The sequence below is a fragment of the Mastigoproctus giganteus genome, chromosome 5, assembly GCF_048544385.1.
Source record: "Mastigoproctus giganteus isolate SK-2022 chromosome 5, ASM4854438v1, whole genome shotgun sequence".
Classification (NCBI taxonomy): Eukaryota; Metazoa; Arthropoda; class Arachnida; order Uropygi; family Thelyphonidae; genus Mastigoproctus; species Mastigoproctus giganteus.
The window spans coordinates 234,609,391-234,631,989 of NC_143579.1; the positions used below are offsets into that span (position 1 = coordinate 234,609,391).

General features: G+C 38.0%; 1 protein-coding gene across 1 annotated transcript in view; it reads right to left on the reverse strand.

The window, feature by feature from the left end:
* The window catches only part of LOC150086293 (TBC1 domain family member 30-like), a 200,394-nt gene that overhangs the window by 89,465 nt on the left and 88,330 nt on the right, over positions 1-22,599 (reverse strand). Inside the window, exon 5 of the mRNA XM_090374853.1 lies at positions 15,620-15,782. Coding sequence (XP_090230979.1) covers positions 15,620-15,782 — 163 coding nt within the window. The remainder of the gene's footprint in view (positions 1-15,619; positions 15,783-22,599) is intronic.

The following is a 22,599-nucleotide window of genomic DNA, read 5'->3' on the forward strand; positions in this document are numbered from 1 at the left end:
AGGAAGCTCTCATAATTATGGCTAAGGGTTTGCTTACTTCCTTTGCTGCCTCCTTTAATATAACTGGATAGATCCCATCCACCCCAGGTGCCTTTCTTGTGTTTATCTTCAACAATTTCTTCTCCACTTTACTCTCAGTTATTACAAGATTCTCTAGCTTACTGCTAGAGTTGAATACACCTCTGGCATTCCCCTCGATAAATAACTCCTCATGTGTGAATGTCGATGCAAAATATTCATTCAGTTTGTTAGCTACCTGAGCAGGATCATCAACAGTTGACCCATCGATATCAAGTGGACCAATCTGATTCATCCCCTTCCTTCTAGAGTTTACATAAGTAAAGAACTCTTTGCTGTTTTTCTTTGCATCCCTTGCCAAAGATTTCTCGTAATCTGCCTTCGCCTGCCTAACCTCCTTTGTAACTTGGTTACAGATCAACTTGTATCTATCATAGGCTTCTGTGTCATGTGTTAATTTGTATGTATCCCATGCATGTTTCTTCTCTGCGCAGAAATTTGTCTTTAGCCAACAAGTGGTTGATCGCTGGAACAAACTTTCATTGTCATTGTGGAAGTTGATAGCTTAAATAAATTCAAGGAAGAACTGGAAAAACTTTTGGAGAGAATAGATAGGTTAAATGGGAAGGTTTTTTTTTTTTCCCCCCCTTGCATTGTAACGCTAAACTACTAATGCTAAACTAACAGAGCTGTAATTACTAGTGTCATCTTTTGATGCCCCTTTATGAATTGGGGATATATTCTCATATCTCCTAACCTTATTATGTTAAACTTCAACAATTTCTCTTTGACTTTCCTCTCAGTTATTACAAAATCATTCAGCTCTCTTAGAGTTTGCTAAATTTCTGGCATCCCTTTCCCCAAAAAATTCCTCTCATGTGAATGCAGATGCAACATATTCATTAAGTTTGTCAGAAACCTGAGCAGGATCATCAACAGTCAAGCCACTGATATCAAGTGGACCAATCTGATTCATTGCTGAGAATCAGATTGCAATCTGATTCAAGGCTGAGCCATATGAAATTAGTGATGTTGTAATTACACATGATTGTTTATTAGAAAAATGTTTGAGTATAAAGGCAAGTAAGGCTCCCAGAGTTGATAGCATATACCCTTAGTTTTGAGGGAGAGCAGGAGAGAGTGTATTGAACTAATGAAGTTAATTATGAAGGCATCTATGAACTCAGGGGAGACTCCTTTGGATTCGAGAAGTGGCAATGTATCGCCAGTACATAAAAGCAGTTCTAAGAGTGAAGTTGGTAACTACAGACCAGTTAGTATGACTTCAGTGGAAGGAAAAACCTTAGAGACAATGATTAAGAGTGCAATCCAGGGACATTTAGATAGATATGGCATTCTGAAGGACACAACATGGCTTTGTTAAGGGTACATCATGCTTAACTAACTTAGTAGGCTATTTTGACATGGTGTCATATCAATGATTTATTGAATGCTATCCTGTAGAGATAGGTAGAGGTCCTAATCCCACTGTATAATGCAATTGTAAGGCCACATTTAGAATACTGGGTTCAAGTATGGAGACCTTATCTAAAAAAAAACATTCAGCTTCTTGAAAGAATCTACACACAGGTAACTAGAATGGTGAGATCAGCAGGTATGAGGAAAGACTACAATTATGTGGGCTACAGAGCATGGTAACCAGGCACCTCTGAGGTGACCTGACTGAGGGTTACAAGGTTCTGAGAAGGATTAGTAAAATGAATGTTTGTTTGTTATTTGGTTTTTAGGAGCATTAGCAACTAAGGCCATATTGCTCCGGGATATGCGGTGGTCATTCCCTGACCTTTCCGCATCCTCCGTATTTGGTGGTGACAGGCTCGAACCCTGGGCTAATCAAGAAGCGTGTGCTACGCACTGCTGCTCCAGTAAAATGAATGAAGGTGGAATTCTCAGTGTTCTAAACAAATGGATCTGGGCTCGGTGGAAAGCCTAGCTTTGCAGATGATTTGATTCTCCTTATAAAAGAAACGCAAGAGTGGCTGTAGAGCAAAGATCAAATGCTGCCCTCATGCAAATTCAGGAGTGGGCACAAATGCAAATGCTCAGGATATCACCTGAAAAAACTAAATCCATACTTTTAAAAGAAAACCTAAGGAGACTCCCGTCAAATTAAAATTAATGGAAAAACCATAAAAATAGTATCAGAAATAAAATACCTAGGGATTGTTTTTGACTCAAAATTAACTTTTTATCCCCATTTGGCATACTTGGTAAAAAAAGTGAGAAGCTCTGCAGGCATGATTGTAAGGATCAGTTGGGCTGACTGAGGGCTCAAAAGAAGGACCCTGTAATCATATACTGAGACGTGTTCTTGCGTGTCATCACTATGGAGCCGGTGTGTGGTTTACCCACACACCGGCTCCATAGCGATGCCATAGTCAGAAACAGGAACAAATTAGAGACAATTCAGAGAACAATACTTCTATCACCAGAGCATGTTGCATTGTGAGCACACCAGCCCTGCAGGTGCTCTCCCACTTTACTTGGAAATAGCCAAAAGAGGCTTATAGTACAGATTTGAGAAGGGCATACCTTGACACAGCCAACACCAAGGCTGAAAGAAAGAAAATAGCCACAAAGCTCCGTGAGCTATGGCAAACAAATTGGGAGCAGGAAACAAGGTCTTTTTCCCAAAAGGTTTCTGCCACGGGTGGCAATGGTTAGCCCAAAGCCACCAAAGTGGTTCACCCCCAGACTTTTCACAACATTTATACTAACAGGTCATGTCTTCCTAAAGGAGAAATTAACCTCCTCTTGGCTGACGGATGATCCAAACTGTACCTGTGGCAAAAGTTAAGACTGGCCACTCATTCACTATGAATATATAATTTATGATATGCAATTGTGCTATGCATATCACGTGTCTACGAGGGGTGAAAGACACACACAAAACATATTTTCTAAACAAAAATAACATCAGAATTTATATTACATAAGATATCTGGGAAATTTAAAAAGGAATTTCCAATTAAATTAAATTAATAAATTTAATTAGTTAGCAGAGACATATGAAGCAAAAAAGAAAGCTTATACAGCATCAGCCAAAAAAAAAAAAAAAAAAAACCTTCCCATTTCATTGATCCATCGTTACAAATATGTTTGTTTAGATCTGCCTTGAATTTATTTAAACTATCAACTTCCACAACAAAAGATGGAAGTTTGTTCCAGCAACCAACTACCCGATGGCAAAAGGCAAATTTCCACACATCTATCCTACATCTGCCTTTCCTCAATCAGAATTAATGCCGACTCAGGTGATTATTCTGAGCAAGAGGAGGAAAAATCCCATCAGCATTCAGCACGCACAAACCATTCAAGGCTTTATACACCTCTATCAGATCACCTCGCCGGTGCCTAGTCTCTAGACACTAATTTGCAAAACTTAAGCCTTTCTTCGTACGATCAACCATTTGTTCCATTCCCTAATCTTGTTGCCCTTCTCTGTACTCGTTCCAGCAGCTCAACATCCTTCTTGAAATAAGGCCTCCAGACCTGTATACAGTACTCAAGGTGTGGCCTGACCACTGCCTTATACAAGGGAATAATCACCTCCTTATCCCTGCTAGAAAAATTCCTATATATCATTGACAAGACACCATGAGCTACTCTTGCCGCCCATCTGCACTGCTCAGAGAACTTCATATCTGCCTGCACAATTACCCCCAGGTCCTTTTCATACTCTGCCACTGTCAGTGTAGTACCACAGAGTTGATATGGTGCTCTGGGGTTGCTGTTTCCCATATGTAGTACTTTACATTTGTCAATGTTAAACTTCATTTGCCACCTCTCAGCCCATCTGCTCAACCTTTCCAGATGCTGTTGCAGCAGCATAGCATCAGTAGTGTCCTTAACGACTCTGCCAACGTTTGTATCGTCTGCAAACTTGGACATTAAGCTTGATATACCATCATCAATATGATTTATAAATACAGAAAACAATAATGGACCCAACAATGAACCCTGAGGGACTCCACTAATAACATTAGTCCACGATGAGCAGTGTCCATTGATTACCACTCTGTCTTCTCCCCCTCAACCACCCCTTTATCCATAGCAGCAATTTGCCTCCAATTTCACACTTCTCTAATTTGTGCAACAGTCTTCCATGTGCAACAGTATCAAAAGCCTTTCTAAAATCCAAGTATATAATATCAAAGTTATTCCCTGCATCCAGTTCTTTTGTGACTGCATCATAGTATCCAATCAAATTGGTCAGGCAAGACTTCCCCTTAACAAAACCATGCTGTGTCTAAGCTGAAGTCTTGTCTAGATGATCCTGCAGTTCTTCTTTAACCAGTGCCTCCATTAATTTTCCTCGGACAGAAGTTAAACTCACAGGTCTATAATTACTTGTGTCAGCCTTTCATCCTCCTTTGTGAATTGGGGTCACATTTGCACATCTCCAGTCTATGGGTAACTCCATAAGCTCTCATAATTATGGCTAAGGGTTTGCTTACTTCCTTTGCTGCCTCCTATACTATAAGTGGATAGATCCCATCCACCCCAGGTGCCTTTCTTTTGTTTATCTTCAACAATTTCTCCTCCACTTTACTCTCAGTTATTACAAGATTATCTAGCTTACTGCCAGAGTTGAATACACCTCTGGCATTCCCCTCGCTGAATAACTCCTCATGTGTGAATGTCGATGCAAAATATTCATTTAGTTTGTTAGCTACCAGAGCAGGATCATCAACAGTTGAACCATCGATAGCAAGTGGACCAATCTCATTCATCCCCTTCCTTCTAGAGTTTACATAAGTAAAGAACTCTTTGCTGTTTTTCTTTGCATTCCTTGCCAAAGATTTCTCGTAATCTGCCTTCACCTGCCTAACCTCCTCTGTAACTTGGTTACAGATCAACTTGTATCTATCATAGGCATCTGTGTCACATGTTAATTTATAAGTATCCCATGCATTTTTCTTCTCTGCCATATGTCTCATTAGTTCATTTGACATCCATTTAGGCCTAAACCTTGAACAGTATTTCATAGTTGGTATGTAAAGCCTAGTAGGTTCCAAGATAAGTTCTTTGAATGCTTCCCATTTTGAATTTGCTGTTGGTAACATCATCAGTTGGTCCCACTGTATAGAATTTAAATACTGTCTCAGACCATCATAGTCGCCTTTACGAAAGCAAAAACCCTTCCCTTTACCCCTGATGGTAGTTACCTCTTTGAGTAAATCCCATTTCAGCAAACTGTGATCACTGCCACCTAGTGGTTCCTTTATCTGCAGATTCTTATTGCATGAAGAATCACTACTGATAATCAAATCAAGAGTATTACTCCCTCTAGTTACCTCCCGAACATGCTGATGTAGAAAACAATCATCCAATAAATCCGCAAAAGCTTTGCTAGTGTGTGAGTGACCAACTCAAAAATTCCTGTCAATATCTGGGAAATTAAATTCCCCCATTATAAGACTCTCTGATTTACTGGCCCACTCTATTTCGCTGTACAGTTTCATATTATACTCATCAGAGTCATTAGGCCTATAGCACACTCCTACTCTCAATTTTGATCTTCCAATGCTTATGTCACACCAAACTGACTTGATGCTGCACTGTCCAGCGATGTCAACTGGTTTCACTTCCTTGGATTTTATGTGTTTCTTAACTAATAGCATAACCCCTTCTCCCTTCCTATCCTGTCTATCCTTTCTGTACACATTGTACTCACCAAATTCCAGTTCTGCATTTCTTATATCTGTGTGACACCACGTCTCTGATATCCCAACAATATCTGCCTTTGATGTTTTGCGAAATATCTGAAATTCATCAAATTTATTTACCAAACTCCTAGCATTGGTGTACACGCAAGTATACATGCACCTTTTTCTAGTCTTAGCTACCCTAACACAACCCATGTGTTTACTTGTACCGCAATAACTCCCAGCAATCTCTGAAATATCCTGCATCTTGTTTTTCAGGCTTCTGCTCATTCCAATAGAAGCAGTGCAAGAATCACTTTTACCTCTGCCAGCGGCTACTGCTAATCTATTAGTCCTTGTATCCCCCCAAGCTACCAGTTTTCCGACCCACCTAACACTGCCTCGATAGCATCAGCAAATATTCTTGCACCCTTTCTATTTAAGTGTATCCCATCCCTGTAGAAGCAGTCTCTCCTGTTAACAAGTACAGACCAGGCTGAAAAAAATTCTACTCCTTGAGCCTTGCACAATCTTTCCAGGGCCAAATTGATCGAAAAGATTCTCATCATATACTCCCTCCTATTGTTATTGGGGAAAATTGCAGACACTTTCAAACAACCCTAATTCACGACTTTTTTTCAGCAGTGACCTGTACTTGTTAAGTAATTCTGCCGGTCTCCTACTCTGAATATCATTAGTGGCAACATAGTTGGCACTAATGATATTAAGGAACTGGACAAATGCCTGTCCAGTTCCTCCTTAAATTTATTCAACCTATCAACTTCCACAACGACAGATGGAAGTTTGTTCCAGCAGTTAACCACCTGCTGGCTAAAGGAAAATTCCCGCACATCTATTCTACATCTGTCCTTTCTTAATTTGAATTTATGCCCCCTTAGGTTCGTAATCTGAACAAGTGGAAGGATCCCATCAGAATTCAGCATGCTCAACCCATTCAAGGCCTTAGGCGACAACGCTGAGTTGTCGCCTGATTTTGTTGCACTCCTTGCATCGTGCACACACAAAGACATCCCCCATGGCAATATCATGTCCCGTACTCGATTGCTTTACAAACATCATGCAAGCAGTGCATTTTAAATGGGTGTGATTCAGAGGACAACTGCTTCCCTCAGTTCTCCTCTGAGCCACAGCACTCCTATTAGCTTGAGCCTTTTGCTTTGCTGCTCTGAGTCATGATTTTGATTTAATTTCAATAAAATTTCAATTTCAGTATAAAATTACAAAGGGTACTAGGAAAGTTTTGCAATATGACGCAACAATGAATCACAGGAAGCTGCTTGTTGCTGCATGTTGAGACATGTTCATACGTGCATAGTAGCCGCCGCACCAAGTCGATGAGCTCAGTTATTCATTAGTAGTGAGAGTGTAAAGTGCTTGCGATGGCATCGTGGTCACGAAACAAGATAAGGACAGTTTTGCGGTATAATTTCGTGCGTGGTTTAACCATAGACCAGTGCTTAGAAGAAATGACTCTTGCACTAGATGATGATTGTCCACTCGTACAACGATATTCAGGTGGTATAGAGAATTCCAAAGGGGAAATTTCACTCTGGAGGATTTTGAGAGGCCGGGAAGGCCACGAACGTCAGTTACGGAGGAAAACGTTACTGCTGTGAGGAAAATGCTTGACGAAAATAGGCGAGTGACCTATCAACAGATAGAGGATACTTTGGGCCTAAATGCACCAGCAATTCGTTCGATTCTGCAAGATCATTTGCACGTGAAGAAACTTTGTTCTCTCTGGGTGCCGCATCAACTGACTGAAGAGCAGATGACACGACGTGTGACTTGGTGCCGGGAGATGTTAAAAAAGTTTGATAAGGGACAATCTCGGTATGTGAACAACATCGTGACAGGTGACGAGACTTGGTTGTACTATTACGATCTGCCGACCAAGGCTCAAAACAAAGTTTGGGTCTTTGATGATGACGACACACCCGTAATTGTCAGAAAATCCCGATCTGTAAAGAAGAAAATGATAGCTGTATTTTTCAAATCGAGTGGAATTGTGGAACGTGTCGTTTTGGACACGCAGAAGACAGTCACAGCTAAGTGGTATACTGAACAATGCCTGCCTAAAGTCATTGGATCTATGAAGAACCTGCGGCCAAAGTCAAGAATGGACACCGGGTACCTCCATCACGATAATGCTCGAGCTCACTGCGCCAAAGCCTGCACCGAATATTTGACCACGACAGGACTGAAACTTCTCGAGCACCCTCTCTACGGTCCAGACCTTGCTCCCTGTGACTTTGCACTGTTCCCGCATGTGAAAATGAAGCTAAAAGGGAGGCGGTTTTCCAGTGATGAGGACCTTCTATGGGCTTGGGACAACGAGTGTGCTTTACTCCCTAGTGAAACTTGGCAGAACTGGTTTAAAGATTGGTTTCGGAGGATGGAGAGGTGTATTGAATGTAGAGGAAATTACTTTGAAAAAATTAAATAAACAAAGCTGTATTGCAAAACTTTCCTAGTACCCTTTGTATAACCCTAAACTGTATCACAACACAGTTATAACGCTATATATATTTTTCAGTATTGAGTATTATCTACGAGTTCCGTTTATATAACTTCCGTATCAAGTTATGTATTAATTAATTATGTTACTGTTGTTGTTGTTGTTATTTGGTTTTTAGGAGCATTAGCATCTAAGGCCATATTGCTCCGGGGATATGCGGTGGTCATTTCCTGACCTTTCCACATTATCCGTATTTGGTGGTCACAGGCTCGAACCCCAGTCTGATCAAGAAGCGTGTGCTACGCACTGCTGCTCCTGCTCACCTGGCTACGGAGGCGTCTAATTATGTTACGTTTGTAATCTAAGTTGTTACAAGTATTTAGCTAAAAGTACAATTTAATTTACAACGAAGTTTAACAAAATTAATAGATTTTACTGATTAATTGACAATATTATATTATACTATATACTAAAGCTATATAGTTCGGGATATAACGTATCATATAACAATGGTAGCAAGTTACGAACGGTAAATCTACGGATATTTACGTATTAATTAACTTCCAAATCTCGCTGTCTCAATTCAGAATAAACTAACGATCCTGACTAGGTCTATAATCTACTTATAGAAAATAATTTGATGTAACATTTGGTCAATAAAGCGACTAAATATGGCTAAAAAACTTCTCGTTCAGCGGAGCTGCAACTTGTAACACGTGGATTTGATAATCTTACTGATACTTTTATGCAATTACAAGGCCAAGTAAAGAATAAATACACCAGATTAATCAGAAAATCACAAAATAATGCTATACTACTAAATTTAAATCAAAAGTTTTAGAAAAACAATAATTTCAAATCAATAAATAACAAAATCCACTTAGCGGCTTTGAACACGTCTGGCTCCACTAGCCCCGTCAGCAGATCACCTAGACAAGACTTCAGTTATAGCTCGGACACAGCATGGTTTTGTTGAGGGAAAGTCTTGCCTGAGCAATTTGATTGGATACTATGATGTGGTCACAAAGGACCTGGATGCAGGGAATAACTTTGATATCATATATTTGGATCTTAGAAAGGCTTTTGATACTGTTGCACATGGAAGACTGCTGCACAAATTGGAGCAGTGTGGCATTGGAGGCAATTTGCTGCTATGGATAAAGGGATGGTTCAGTGGGAGAAGACAGAGTGGTACTCAATGGACATTGCTCATCGTGGACTAATGTTATTAGTGGAGTCCCTCAGGGTTCAGTATTGGGTCCATTGTTGTTTTCTGTATTTATAAATGATATTGATGATGGTATATCAAGCTTAATGTTCAAGTTTGCAGACAATACGAAGGTTGGCAGGGTTGTCAAGGTCACTACTGACGCTATGCTGCTACAACAGGATCTGGAAAGGTTGAGCAGATAGGCTGAGAGTTGGCAAATGAAGTTTAACATTGACAAATTTAAAGTACTACATATGGGGAATAGCAATCCCACAGTGACGTATCAACTCTCTGGTACTACACTGACAGTGGAGTAGAATGAAAAGGACCTGGGGATAATTGTGCAGGCAGATATGAAGTTTTCTGAGCATGCAGATGGTCTGGAAGGGTAGCTCATATTGTCTTGTCAATGACATACAGGAATTTTTCTAGCAGGGATAAGGAGGGATTATCCCCTTATATAAGGCAATGGCCAGGTCAGGCCACACCTTGAGTACTGTATACAGGTCTGGAGGCCTCATTTTAAGAAGGATGTAGAGCTGTTGGAACGAGTACAGAGAAGGGCAATAAGATTAGTGAATGGAACAAAGGGTTGCTCTTACAAAGAAAGGCTTAAATTTTGTAAATTATAGTGTCTGGAGACTTGGCACCTGCGAGGTGATCTGATTGAAGTGTATAAAGCCTTGAATGGTTTGAGCATGCTCAATGCTGATGGAATTCTTCCTCTTGCTCAGAATAATCACATGAGAGGGCATAAATTCAAATTGAGGAAGGACAGATGGAGGATAGATGTGTGGAAGTTTGCCTTTAGCCAGCGGGTAGTCGGTTGGTGGAACAGACTTGCATCTTTTGTTGTGGAAATTGATAGCCTAAATAAACTTAAGGCTGAGCTGGACAGCCTTCTCCAGTGGGAAAGACTTATTACCTATTCTTGGAAACTCCAGACATCATCAGGCTCCCCCTGGTGATCGTTTCAGGGCTATTTGGCCCTTCTTCGGTGGATGGGTAGGTACCCTAGTGACGTAATGATGGCAAAACAATTATGAAGTATAACTCCACAATATGAGAGATGGTGTATAAGATGAATTAAGACTAAGATGCATTAAGGGGCTTATGCCTCAAGCTGCAAGAGAATTAGACTACGTCCAAGTTAATGCAAATGCATCATATTAGTACACAGCTAAACTCTGAAGTAGCAAATTTTTTGCAAGGGTAGCATCATTTAAGTTATATCTCATATTGTGAATACCTTCACAACGAGTTGCCATGATATTGCACTACTTTGAATAAGTAATGCTTCACCAAAGGAGAAGACTAACCCAAGCACGGTACTAAGTACTATAGGTTATAATACCTCTCGTGTTTGGGGTTCTCATAAAAAAAAAAAAAAAAAAAAAAAGACTATTGTTACTTATTCTCAGCAGATACCACCACTCAGATGGCACCATTTCAGGGCTATTTGGCCCTTCTTCAGTGGGTAGGTAGGTACCCTAGTGATGTAATGAGTCTTCTCCTTTGGTGAAGCATTACTTATTCAAAATAGTACGATATCATGGCAACTCATGAAGGTATTCACAATATGAGATATAACTTAAATGATGCTGCCTTTGCAGCCTTTGCTAAACTGAATTAGCAAAAAAAATTTGCTAATTCAGTTTAGCTGTGTACTAATATGATGCATTTGCACTAACTTGTACATAGTCTAATTCTCTTGCAGCCTGAGGTATAAGCCCTTAATGCATCTTAGTCATTATGTATTTGTGTTAAAAATTTGGAAAAAAAAAATTGGCTAAATTTTATTTTCAGCTATAACACACGCCTTACATATACCATGAGTATTAAAGTTGTCCCCCCCCTCTTGACACTCACACTGAATCAAGATTACAGTATAATTTATGATACTCATAGTTGAGCCCTAAACAGAATATTTTATATTTGTTTTTCTGCCTGATCACAGATACTATAGCCAATTCTTACATTAAAATACCATAATCATAAAGATAAGTTATTTATTACAATTTTGTAATTATTCTCCCATGCTTACACTTCTCTTAATCAAGAATATGGCCAAGAAAAGTGCAGTCACAAAAATAATAACAAACTAAAAGTACAGAATTTTTCCATGATCAGCCATTCCACCATTTTGCATCTAGTGGTATGCACAAGGAAGGAAAACCTACGTTCATTACAACCATGAATGAGGCCTAGCAACTACTGCTCCTTCCACCATCTATCATTCCTGGAACACCCTAACTACAGCACTCTGTGAAAAGCATTCATAGTTTTCACAATATTGCTACCCTTCAACCGGTACCCAATGATCATCCCTTTTTTGAAGTCCCTTGTCCATATGTGGAATGCAAGCCACAAACCTGCAGTTCACATTTATTGGTTCTCACCACAACATGTGCTACCAGGTGAGGAGGAACAGCTGATTGATAAAACACAGGAGTGGTCATATTGTTTTGACTGGACAGTGTGTGCATGTCTGTATTAACTTCAGATAAGAGGTAATGAGAAATTTCTGAGTTTCTGCATTTTTCAATTTCTTAGAAGCAAAACGATGCTTCTAAGAAATTGCCCATGTTACCTTTTGATTCCCCTTTGTGAATAGGAAACACATTTGCACACCTCCAATCCATAGGACCCTTCCCTGAATCCAAGGATATGCTTATAATTATGGCCAACTATTTCCTTATTTTGCTGCTTCTTTTAATATAACAGGGTATAATTAAAATACCCCATAAAATGCCTTCTTTTAAGATAATAGGGTATAAAATTAAAACTAATTAAATTATTTTGAATTTTAGCAATTTCTCTTTCCCTTTCTTCTAGTTACAAAAAAATAATTTTTTTGGTGCACTTTTGGTGTTCCCATCCCTCAAAACTTCTTCAAGCATGAATGCAGATGCAAAATATTTATTTAGTTTGTCAGCATTCTAAACAGGATCATCAATAGTTATGCCATTTATATCTAGTGGGTCAATGTTGTTCATCTATTTCCTTCTAGTGTTAAAATAAGCTGCTTCATTTGTGTCTTGATTGCAAACTACTTTATATCTACTGTAGGCTTCTGTATCACCTGATAATTTATTTGTGAACAAAAAAAAAAAAAAAAAAGAATAAATCATATCGGACCCTTGCATAATAAGTATGGGAAAATCTTGGATAACCCAACTCATGTTGGCAGATTAATTGAACAGATGCTTTGCATCAATATTTATTGACAAAGGACCCTTTCACAGTGAGGAGAAACTGTGAGATTGAAACTGGGCAGGATGAAATTACTGATATTAACACAGAAGACTGTTTGTTAAAAAAAAAAAACTTAGTCTAAAGGTGAGTAAGGCTCCTAGAGTTGATGGAATATACCCAATAACAGTAATTCTGAGAAAGTAGGCAAGAGAATGTGTTGAACCATTAAGATTAATTACGAGGACATCACTGGGACTGGGAGAGATTCCATGAAGTGCCAATTTATCACTAATGCATAAGTGCAGTTCTAAGAGTGAAATGGGTAACTAATAACCAATCAGTCTGATTTCATTAGTAGAGAAAATCATGGAGGCAGTGATCAAGAGTGTAATACAGTGACATTTTTTATATAGAAATGAAATGATGAAGGACACACAACACATGTTTGTTAACGGATAATAATGTTTAATTAACATGCTTGTCTATTTTGACAGGAGTTGCTCATGGGCTGTATGTAGGAAATAAGTTTGATATTGCTTATTTGGATTTCAGCAACCATTTTATCCAGTCAAGCATGAGAGGTTACTGTATAAGCTGGAACACGTTAGAATCACAAGATCCTCAAATTCATCAAAATATGGCTGCAGGGCAGATGGCAAAGGGTAGTGATTAATGGTTATTTTTTAGTTTAGGCTAATGCAAGAAGTGAAGTCCCAACAATCATTACTGGAACTAACTGTTCTTTCTGATTTTCTTAAATGACATCAACAAAGGGATATTGGGCATGATTATACTTGGTGGAACTGAATTAAAAAAAAAAAAAAAGTAGAAATAAGGGATTTGTAAGTTACAATATGGGCAGACAGGAAGTTATCTGTACAGTGCAAACAGGCAGCAAGGATGGCCCATGGTGTCCTACTGATTTAACGAACACTGCTTGTAGTGTTCGTTAAATCAGTAGGACAGCAAGTCTGAAGACCACCAAGCAAGTATGAAGCAAGCAAGTATGAAGACCACCTAAAAAAAAAGGCAATGAGCTTCTTGAAAGAGTAAAAATGGCAAAGTTCCTGGTGAGATCTGCAAAAGGGTGCATATATGAGGAAAGAATTTGAGTGTTAACTTAGAAACTACACACCTTAGAGAGATCTGATTAAGGTTCATTCTTTCTCCATAACGAAAAAAGAAATTTATAAAAAAAAAAAGTGAGAAGATGGAATTAAATAAAGAATGAAAACAGACTTATCACTATTAATTACTGGGGCAAGTTGCCTCCATGTGTGGGTGGTTAATGCTGACAGCTTGGGAAAATTCAAATGTCAGCTGGATTGGTACTTACACTAATGAGCCAAAACATAATGACCACCTACCTAATATGATGTTGGTCCTCCACATGCAACTAAAACAGCTTGTACCCGGAGAGGCATGGATGCTACAAGATATCTATGTGTGTCTTGTGGTATTTGGTACCAACACGCAATCGGCAGATCCTTTAATTCCCGTAAGGTCTGTGGCTGAGACGCTGCAGATCGGAGTTGCTGTTTCAACACAAAGCACAGATGCTCGATAGGATTGATGTTTGGGGAAATTGGAGGCCAGGGCAATAAAAGGAAGTCTTCCTCATGTTCCGCGAACCAGTCTCGAACAATCCGGGCGGTATGGCATGACACATTATCCTGCTGAAAGGTGGCACCGCCAGAGGAGAAGACCATTGCCATGAAAGGATGTACCTGGTTAGCAATGGTGTTTAGGTAGATGGTAGACATCAGAGTCCCTGGCACATGGATGACTAGACCCAGGGTATCCCCACAGAACATCGCCAAAAGTATGACACTGCCGCCACCGGCTTGTTTTTGTCCCATAGTGCATCCAGGCGCCATCACTCCCAGAGGTAAACGATGCACATGTACCCCAGCCGTCCACATGGTGTAACAGGAAACGTGATTCATTGGACCAGACGACCTTCTTCCAATCACTCAAGGTTCAGTTTCAATGCTCGCATGCCCATTGTAGGCACTGTTGCCGGTGAACCATGGTTAGTATGGGCACTCGGAGCGGCCTGCGGCTACACAGCCCCATTTTCAGCAGGGTTTGACGTACTGTGTGTTATGACACATTACTCCTGTCACCAGCATTCCAATTACCAACAAGTTGCGCCACAGTCACCCTTCTGTTGCCAGGTATCATCCGGGAAAGCCTTCGTTCACTTCAAGCATCAATGAGCTGTGGTTGTCCAATGCCTTGCCGGCAGTTTGTGGGTTTTCCATCCTTGGACCACCATGGCTGACCGTGAGCACCCCACCAGCCGTGCCGTTTCAGATATGCTCTGATCCAGTTGTCTGGCCATTACAATTTGGCCTTTGTCAAACTCATTTAAGTCTGCTGCCTTTCCCATCTGAAGAACAAGAGTAACACTGATTAACTGAGCTGAGTATCAGGTGTTTTTTATACCGTGTCCCGATCCGCACATGCACTGTAGTTCAACCACAGTCGCTTTGATTTGCATAAGACTTGCTAGTCATAATGTTTTGGCTCATCAGTGTATGTGTGTGTGACAAAGGAATCATATAGAAAGTTCATTTAAGTTTTTATTTTACATACACACATCTATTATTTTCTAGCTGGTGCAGCAAAAGCCTATGGCCCCCTTGCACCATATCACTAATACTAATATTAAAATTAAATTATTTGTATTCTTTTTGATTTGAATTCTATTCAATTTTATTTTGAACATACATATTTTCTTAAAATTTATTTTATTTTTGTCATATTTGTGTCATAATAATAGCATCTATTTAAATGAACACATCCGGCTCATTTGTGTATAAATTTGCTTGTTTTGTATGAAATACAACATGAAAATATTTACATATCATTATATTCTATAATTCAGACTACTGATTTTCGCTATTATCCAATTCACTGAGATTTTACAATACGTGAAATAGGTAAAAATTAAGGTACCACAATAACAATAATATGGAATTTATAAACTATTCTTTCCATTTTTTTGAACACACACTACATGCATTTATAAATAGCATAACACACTTGTATCTTTAGCATCTGCCTGTAGACTATCCAGGTGCCTAGATAAGCTTCCCAGCCTCATTCTGAGCAGATCTCGAAACACAGCCATGTCAACTGATAAGCCATGAAGGTGATTAGCAAAATAACTTTCTGGAAGGATACCTTCTATTAGTAAAATCATCACCTAGAAAATTTAAAAAAAAATTTTGCTGCTTTTTTTTTTTTTTGTAAAATGTATAAACTTAAAAATCATCTTAACAGTAAACTTGAAACAGATATACTATTACACCTTTTAATAGAAACAAACTATATGTTTACTGTTAAAGGGACTTTTGGGGGAGGATCATAAAACCAAGGATAAAGTCAAGAGGATATTTCTTTTGATCTACTGAATGAGAATCACATTTTAAGACTGCAAAACTTAATGCAATCCTTTAGTCCTAATACAACTGCTCAAAAAAAAAAAAAAAAATAATAATAATACTAGAAAAGAATAGCGAAAGCTTAAAAAGCGGTACTCACCTTGAAATTAATCTGCGATGGTTTACTTAGGTAGCGTGGTTAATGTTTAAGTTGAATTGTTAAATTGAAAAATTAAAAGGGAGGGAAGTAGGTAAAAGTTGACTGAGTTAAATAGGTGCAAGGAAATAGAAGTGTACACATCCAATCCTTGGTTGTCATCGAAATAAAAGAAAAGGAAAGAATAGTTAAAAACTGTAAGTGAATCCGGTGAAGCCAATAGTGTTTACGAGGACTTTCATTAGTTAAAGAACATCTTCAGTTGGCAATGTGTGGGGGGAGAACGCGCATGGTATTTTAAGAATAAAAAATTATACTCTCGTGATGCCTTTTTTGACATGTGGGAACTTTAATCTCGAGAGGTTCCAAATTGGGGAAAGATTGGAGGGGAGTTTAGAATTTAGAATTTTGAGGTTAGAGTGGTGCTTGTACCATTCAATAACTAGGGCTTCATATTGAAGTATTCTGTAGCTGGATTTTAGTTTAATGATGGAAATGGCAGAGTCGATGAGCGGGTTGTGGTTGTGAGTCTGGGCATGAGTTGTAAGTTCTGTGACAGATTGGTTAGACATGAGACTATGGAAATGGTAGTAGGCACGGGTGTTGGATGTTTTTGATGAGCCAAATTTAGTAGTGGTACTTCCGATATAACATGTTGCAGTTTTGTTGACAATTAATGAGGTATATAATATTATTAAGGTCGTTTGTAGGATATTTGTATGTGTCTTTATAGGTGCTGAAGAAGGATCCTAATTTGTTGTAGGTGGAAAAAACAAGGGAGATATCAGTGTTGTTAAATAGGCGTCGGAACTGTCCTGCTAGTTCATTGTGGTAAGGGAGGACTATGCGGATGTTTGTTTTATTTTTGTCTTTAGTTTGGGTGTTAGATTTAATTTTATTTTTAGCGTTAAGGATTGTATTTAAAATAAGTTGGTGGGGATAACCTCTGGATATAAATTTGTCAGTAATATACTGTATTTCATTGTGAAGGTCAGTGGGTAAGGAACTATACTTTAGTGCATTGTGAATTTGGTTATATAAAACTGCCTTTTTAGTGTTTAGAGGGTGATGAGAAGCAAAATGTAAGTATTTGCCGGTGTTTGTATTTTTCCTGAAAATTTTCGTATTTAATTTTGTGCCAGTTATATAGATAGTAAGATTAAGGAAATTTATCTGATTATTTTGTCCAATTTCAAGGGTGAATTTATGTCTATCGTGTACAGAGTTAAGTTTTACGAAGAGGTTATCAATAATGGATCTGTTGCCTATTACAAGAATGTCGTCGGCATAGCGCATGTATAGTTTTAGTTCAGGGGGAAAGGGGTGTAGAATTTGGCCTTCAATGGTGGCTAGGTAGATTTCAGATAATGGGGCCGAAATCCCCAGTCCCATTGGTAAGCCAAATATTTGTTGGAAGATTTTTCCGTTGAATCTAAAAAATCTTGCTTCTAATAGAAGGGTGGTGAGTTCAAGGATATGGTCTATAGAAAGGGAGGTACGTTTTGTTAAGGTATCGTCTGTTTCTAAGAGTTTGCGTAAGGCTTGTAAAGTAAATGGAATATGGACATTTGTTGTTGTTGTTGTTATTTGGTTTTTAGGGGCATTAGCAACCAAGGCCATATTGCTCCATGAATATGCAGTGGTCATTTCCTGATCTTTCCGCATCCTCCGTATTTGGTGGTGACGGGCTCGAACCCCGGTCTAATCAAGAAGCGTGTGCTGCGCACTGCTGCTCCTTCCCACCTGGCTACGGAGGCGCCATGGACATTTGTGTAAAGAGAAGTAACGTCATAGGAAGCTAGGATGTCTGTATCGGATATTATGATATTATTAATTTTTTGAAATGCTTGATTGGTGTTATTGATCTTGAATGTGGAAAATTTAGTAAGGGGGGTTATAATTTTGACCAGGAAGGAAGATAAATTAACAAAAGCTGAATTGCTGTATGATACAATTGGTCTTAAAGGGTGGTCAGCTTTGTGTAACTTGATAATCCCAAACATGTGGGGGAGGATGTTATTGCGAATTCCAATTTGCTGTAGTGTGGAAAGGTTGATTTCCCTATTTTGCCTGAGTTTCCTGAGAATTATGTCGAGTTTATTTTTGAGTCTTACGATGTTATGGTTATTAACATTTATGTATGTGTTTGGGTCTGCTAAGATGGATTCTAATTTTTCGGTGGGTGTCTTTATCTATTATAACGATCGTATCATCTTTATCAGCTTTTTGAATAATAACGTTAGAAGTTTTACTGAGTTTGTGTAAATCCATAAGCTGTTGTTTTTTTATATTAGAGCAGGAAGAAAGTTTGGTATTAATAATACTATTTGTTTGGTGCATTAGGCGCCATTTATCGGGATGATGTTCGAGTCTGGACTGGAGTTCAACGATGCAGTCTTTTATAGGGTAATGTTGATTTTTGATGGCAAAATTAAAGCCATATTTCAGGCCAGAAAGTTCAGCGGGTGTAAAAGATTTGGAAGAGAGGTTAACGGTGGTGATTTTTGCGGGGGAACGAGTCGTAAGGGAATTCCATTTTTTATTGTGTCTTTGTATTATTTCTTGGTTGGTAGCATTAATACGCGTATTGGTTTTGTTGGTGAACTCGATCCAGGAATGAGGGGTCATTTCTTTTTTAAGGTAAAATCTGAGTTGGTGTATACTATTTAAAAGGCTATATTTTTTGTTATATCTCTTCCTGATTTCTTCACGGATGATCATAATAGAAGTGCGGTGTACGATATGTGGATATTTTTTGCAATTATTTTTAGGAAAAAGGCGGGAAAATTTGGGGATGATATTGTGGTGGAGACATTTTTGTAAAAAGGCAATGTGTAACTTATTGGAAAAATATTTGATGAGTATACTAGTTAGTTGAGTTTTTTTATGATTATTAGACATGTCTAAAGGCATCAGAGAGAATAAGGAATGTGAAAAAAAAAAATAATAATAATTAAAATTAAAAATCGGAGGGGCGGTGCAGTTAAGATGTCGGTTATTACCGTTATAAATATCTTATTAAATTTGACAATACGAAATTTTTAGAAATCTTCAAGTACCGTGTTAATAGACTAGAAAAGAATAGCGAAAGCTTAAAAAGCGGTACTCATCTTGAAATTAATCTGCGATGGTTTACTTAGGTAGCGTGGTTAATGTTTAAGTTGAATTGTTAAATTGAAAAATTAAAAGGGAGGGAAGTAGGTAAAAGTTGACTGAGTTAAATAGGCGCAAGGAAATAGAAGTGTACACATCCAATCCTTGGTTGTCATCGAAATAAAAGAAAAGGAAAGAATAGTTAAAAACTGTAAGTGAATCCGGTGAAGCCAATAGTCTTTACGAGGACTTTCGTTAGTTAAAGAACGTCTTCAGTTGGCAATGTGTGGGGAGAGAACGCACATGGTATTTTAAGAATAAAAAATTATACTCTCGTGATGCCTTTTTTGACATGTGGGAACTTTAATCTCGAGAGGTTCCAAATTGGGAAAAGATTGGAGGGGAGTTTAGAATTTAGAATTTTGAGGTTAGTGTGGTGCTTGTACCATTCAATAACTAGGGCTTCATATTGAAGTATTCTGTAGCTGGATTTTAGTTTAATGATGGAAATGGCAGAGTCGATGAGCGGGTTGTGGTTGTGAATCTGGGCATGAGTTGTAAGTTCTGTGACAGATTGGTTAGACATGAGACTATGGAAATGGTAGTAGGCACGGGTGTTGGATGTTTTTGATGAGTCAAATTTAGTAGTCGTACTTCCGATATAACATGTGTTGCAGTTTTGTTGACAATTAATGAGGTATATAATATTATTAAGGTCGTTTGTTTCAAGGTGAGTACCGCTTTTTAAGCTTTCGCTATTCTTTTCTAGTCTATTAACACGGTACTTGAAGATTTCTAAAAATTTCGTACTGTCAAATTTAATAATAATACACGATAATTTAATTTTAAAGAATTACTATTAATTTTTATTACATATTGTTTTATTTATTTATTACACTTTGTTTCTATTTGTCTTTGTTACTGCTGTAAATGATTATAGTAAAAATGTTCAATTTTAATGGCTAATGGGATCAGTCATACGAAACTCAAAAGTGTCATGAAACTAAATAATTATAGGGGGATGTAAATCTTGTGTTTCAGTCAGGAAAATTCTTCTATGGTTATTAAAATTCTATGCTGAACTCATTTTTTACTCCATAACAAATTTATTGAATGGCCTTCTATCTGTATTCCACCACCCACAGATAAATCTCTTATCTCCTCTTAATGTTTTCAACATAGCACTAATTGGTACGAAAGCTTACTCTTAGCTCCGATCTGTTGTTTGTCACGGGTGACTTCAATTTCAAATATGTTGATGTTATTAAATATCAATTAACATAGTAACATTAGTACATTTATAATTAATACATTAACGTATAGTTATACTCTAAACAATGCAACCTTATACCTTAAACCACAGCTTTCCACAGTAAGCGTCACAGCAGTGGTTTTCAACCGGGGTGCCATGTAATTTGGGTTTAAGTTATTTAAACTTTTTTTTTTTTTAAATTTATATATTTATTTCATTATAAAAAGGTGTATCCATCATACCGGTATCCATCGTACCGCATCCTTTTAATTTTGTAGTGATCTATAATTGATGATGTTTATTTAGTACCTCTACATAAAGAATAAAATTATTATATAAGTATGTATAATTTGTATTGTGAATTGCAATTTTGTTTATAATTATATTATTATAAATAATTATTGTATAACAGATATTTTTTAATTTTATATATATACACAGATAGAATCGGATTATCAAAAGGTTGAAAACCACTATGTTAGGTATTTCTTTTGGCCTAGGGATGCCATGAAAAAATTACTGGGACGCTAAGGGCACCACGAACCGAGAAAGTTTGGGAACCTCTGCCCTAAAGTGTTGCATCATTTCCCAAAAGGTACTACCAAATGTTGCTATATCAGTTGATTTCATTCTGATTTCCTTTCACTACATTTATTGACGTCAAATTTTTTTTTTTTTTTTTTTATGAAAACCCCAAACATGAGATGTATTAGAACCTATAGTACTTAGTACCGTGCTTGAGTTGGAGGTTGAGAAGACAGAAGATATTTGTTGACATTAGACTTCTGTAGACGGTAATTTTCTAAACTTCTGTGGACTCTAATTTTCAGGAAATACGTATGAAGGAAGGTTGTTCCAGAAAACGTCCGTTGAATGAATAAACGAGGAAGATGAAAAGTTGGTTCTGTGAGTTTGAAGTTGGACAGTAAATGGATGTTGGCTGGTAGCGGCACGTGTTCGGACTGTTTCGAAAGAGAGAGCGGGAATTATAGAAGCCAATTCAGAAGAGAGTGCCCATGAAAGTATCTGTAAAAAAGAGGCATGCAGCAGAAACAGTACGTCTATGAGACAGTGAGTGCAGAGATTCTATTAGAGATGACTCATTAATTAACCTAACTGCTTCTTCTGAATGGAATCTAGAAGCCTGAAAGAGGTTTTGGGAGCACCGCCAAAGATGTGGGAACAGTATTCCATGGTAGGGTGGGTTTGCAATTTCTACAGAGTGAAGAGCTGTTTGGAAGAAAAGTAATGCTGAGAGTGAAGGAGAAAACCAAGTTTTTTTAGATGCAGAGGAAGCAATATTTATGTGTTTGTGCCAAGAGACATTAGAAGTCAGAGTAATCCCCAAAAGAGATATATCATTTTGCTTAAAAATCAGAGTGTCACCAAAGATAAGCATAGGAGCAGAAGAATCCTTTTTGTGAGATATAAGACAAGACTGAGTTTTAGAAGGATTGAAATTAACTAAGTTGTCTTTGCCCCACTGGAGATTGGCATTTCAGGAATTGGTAGCGGATATTTGAGAAGTTGAAGCTGATTGAGCAGGACAAGGTTTCTCAAAATGGAAAGTGGAATGCAATGTGCTATCATTGGCAAAACTATGGTTAAGATCTCCAGTTAATGGAAGAAGGTCATTAATATACAAGAGGAAAAGAGTGGGGAAAAGAACTGAATCTTGGGGGGCATCCCAAGGACAAATTGATTAATATATACAATTATTGAATAATAAATTTAAAAAATATGTTTATCCTTTACACATTTCATATTTGGTGGTTAATGAGTTCTGGGGGCGCCTCCGTAGCCAGGTGGGAAGGAGCAGCAGTGCGTAGCATACGCTTTTTGATTAGACCGGGGTTCGAGCCCATCCCCACCAAATACGAGGATGCGGAAAGGTCAAGGAATGACCACGGCTTATTCCCGGAGCAATATGGCCTTAGTTGCTAATGCTCCTAAAACCCAAACATAACAAACAACAATGAGTTCTGGACATGTCCTTTTCTTTGAAAGCTAAAGAGGTGGTCAAAAAGTTCTGAGAACAGAGTATAAAAGACACAGGGTAACAAAATTCTGTTTTTCATTTTTAAATTAGTCACTCTAATTTTATTTAATCTTTCAAAAAAAAAATTCTTCAGGTTGG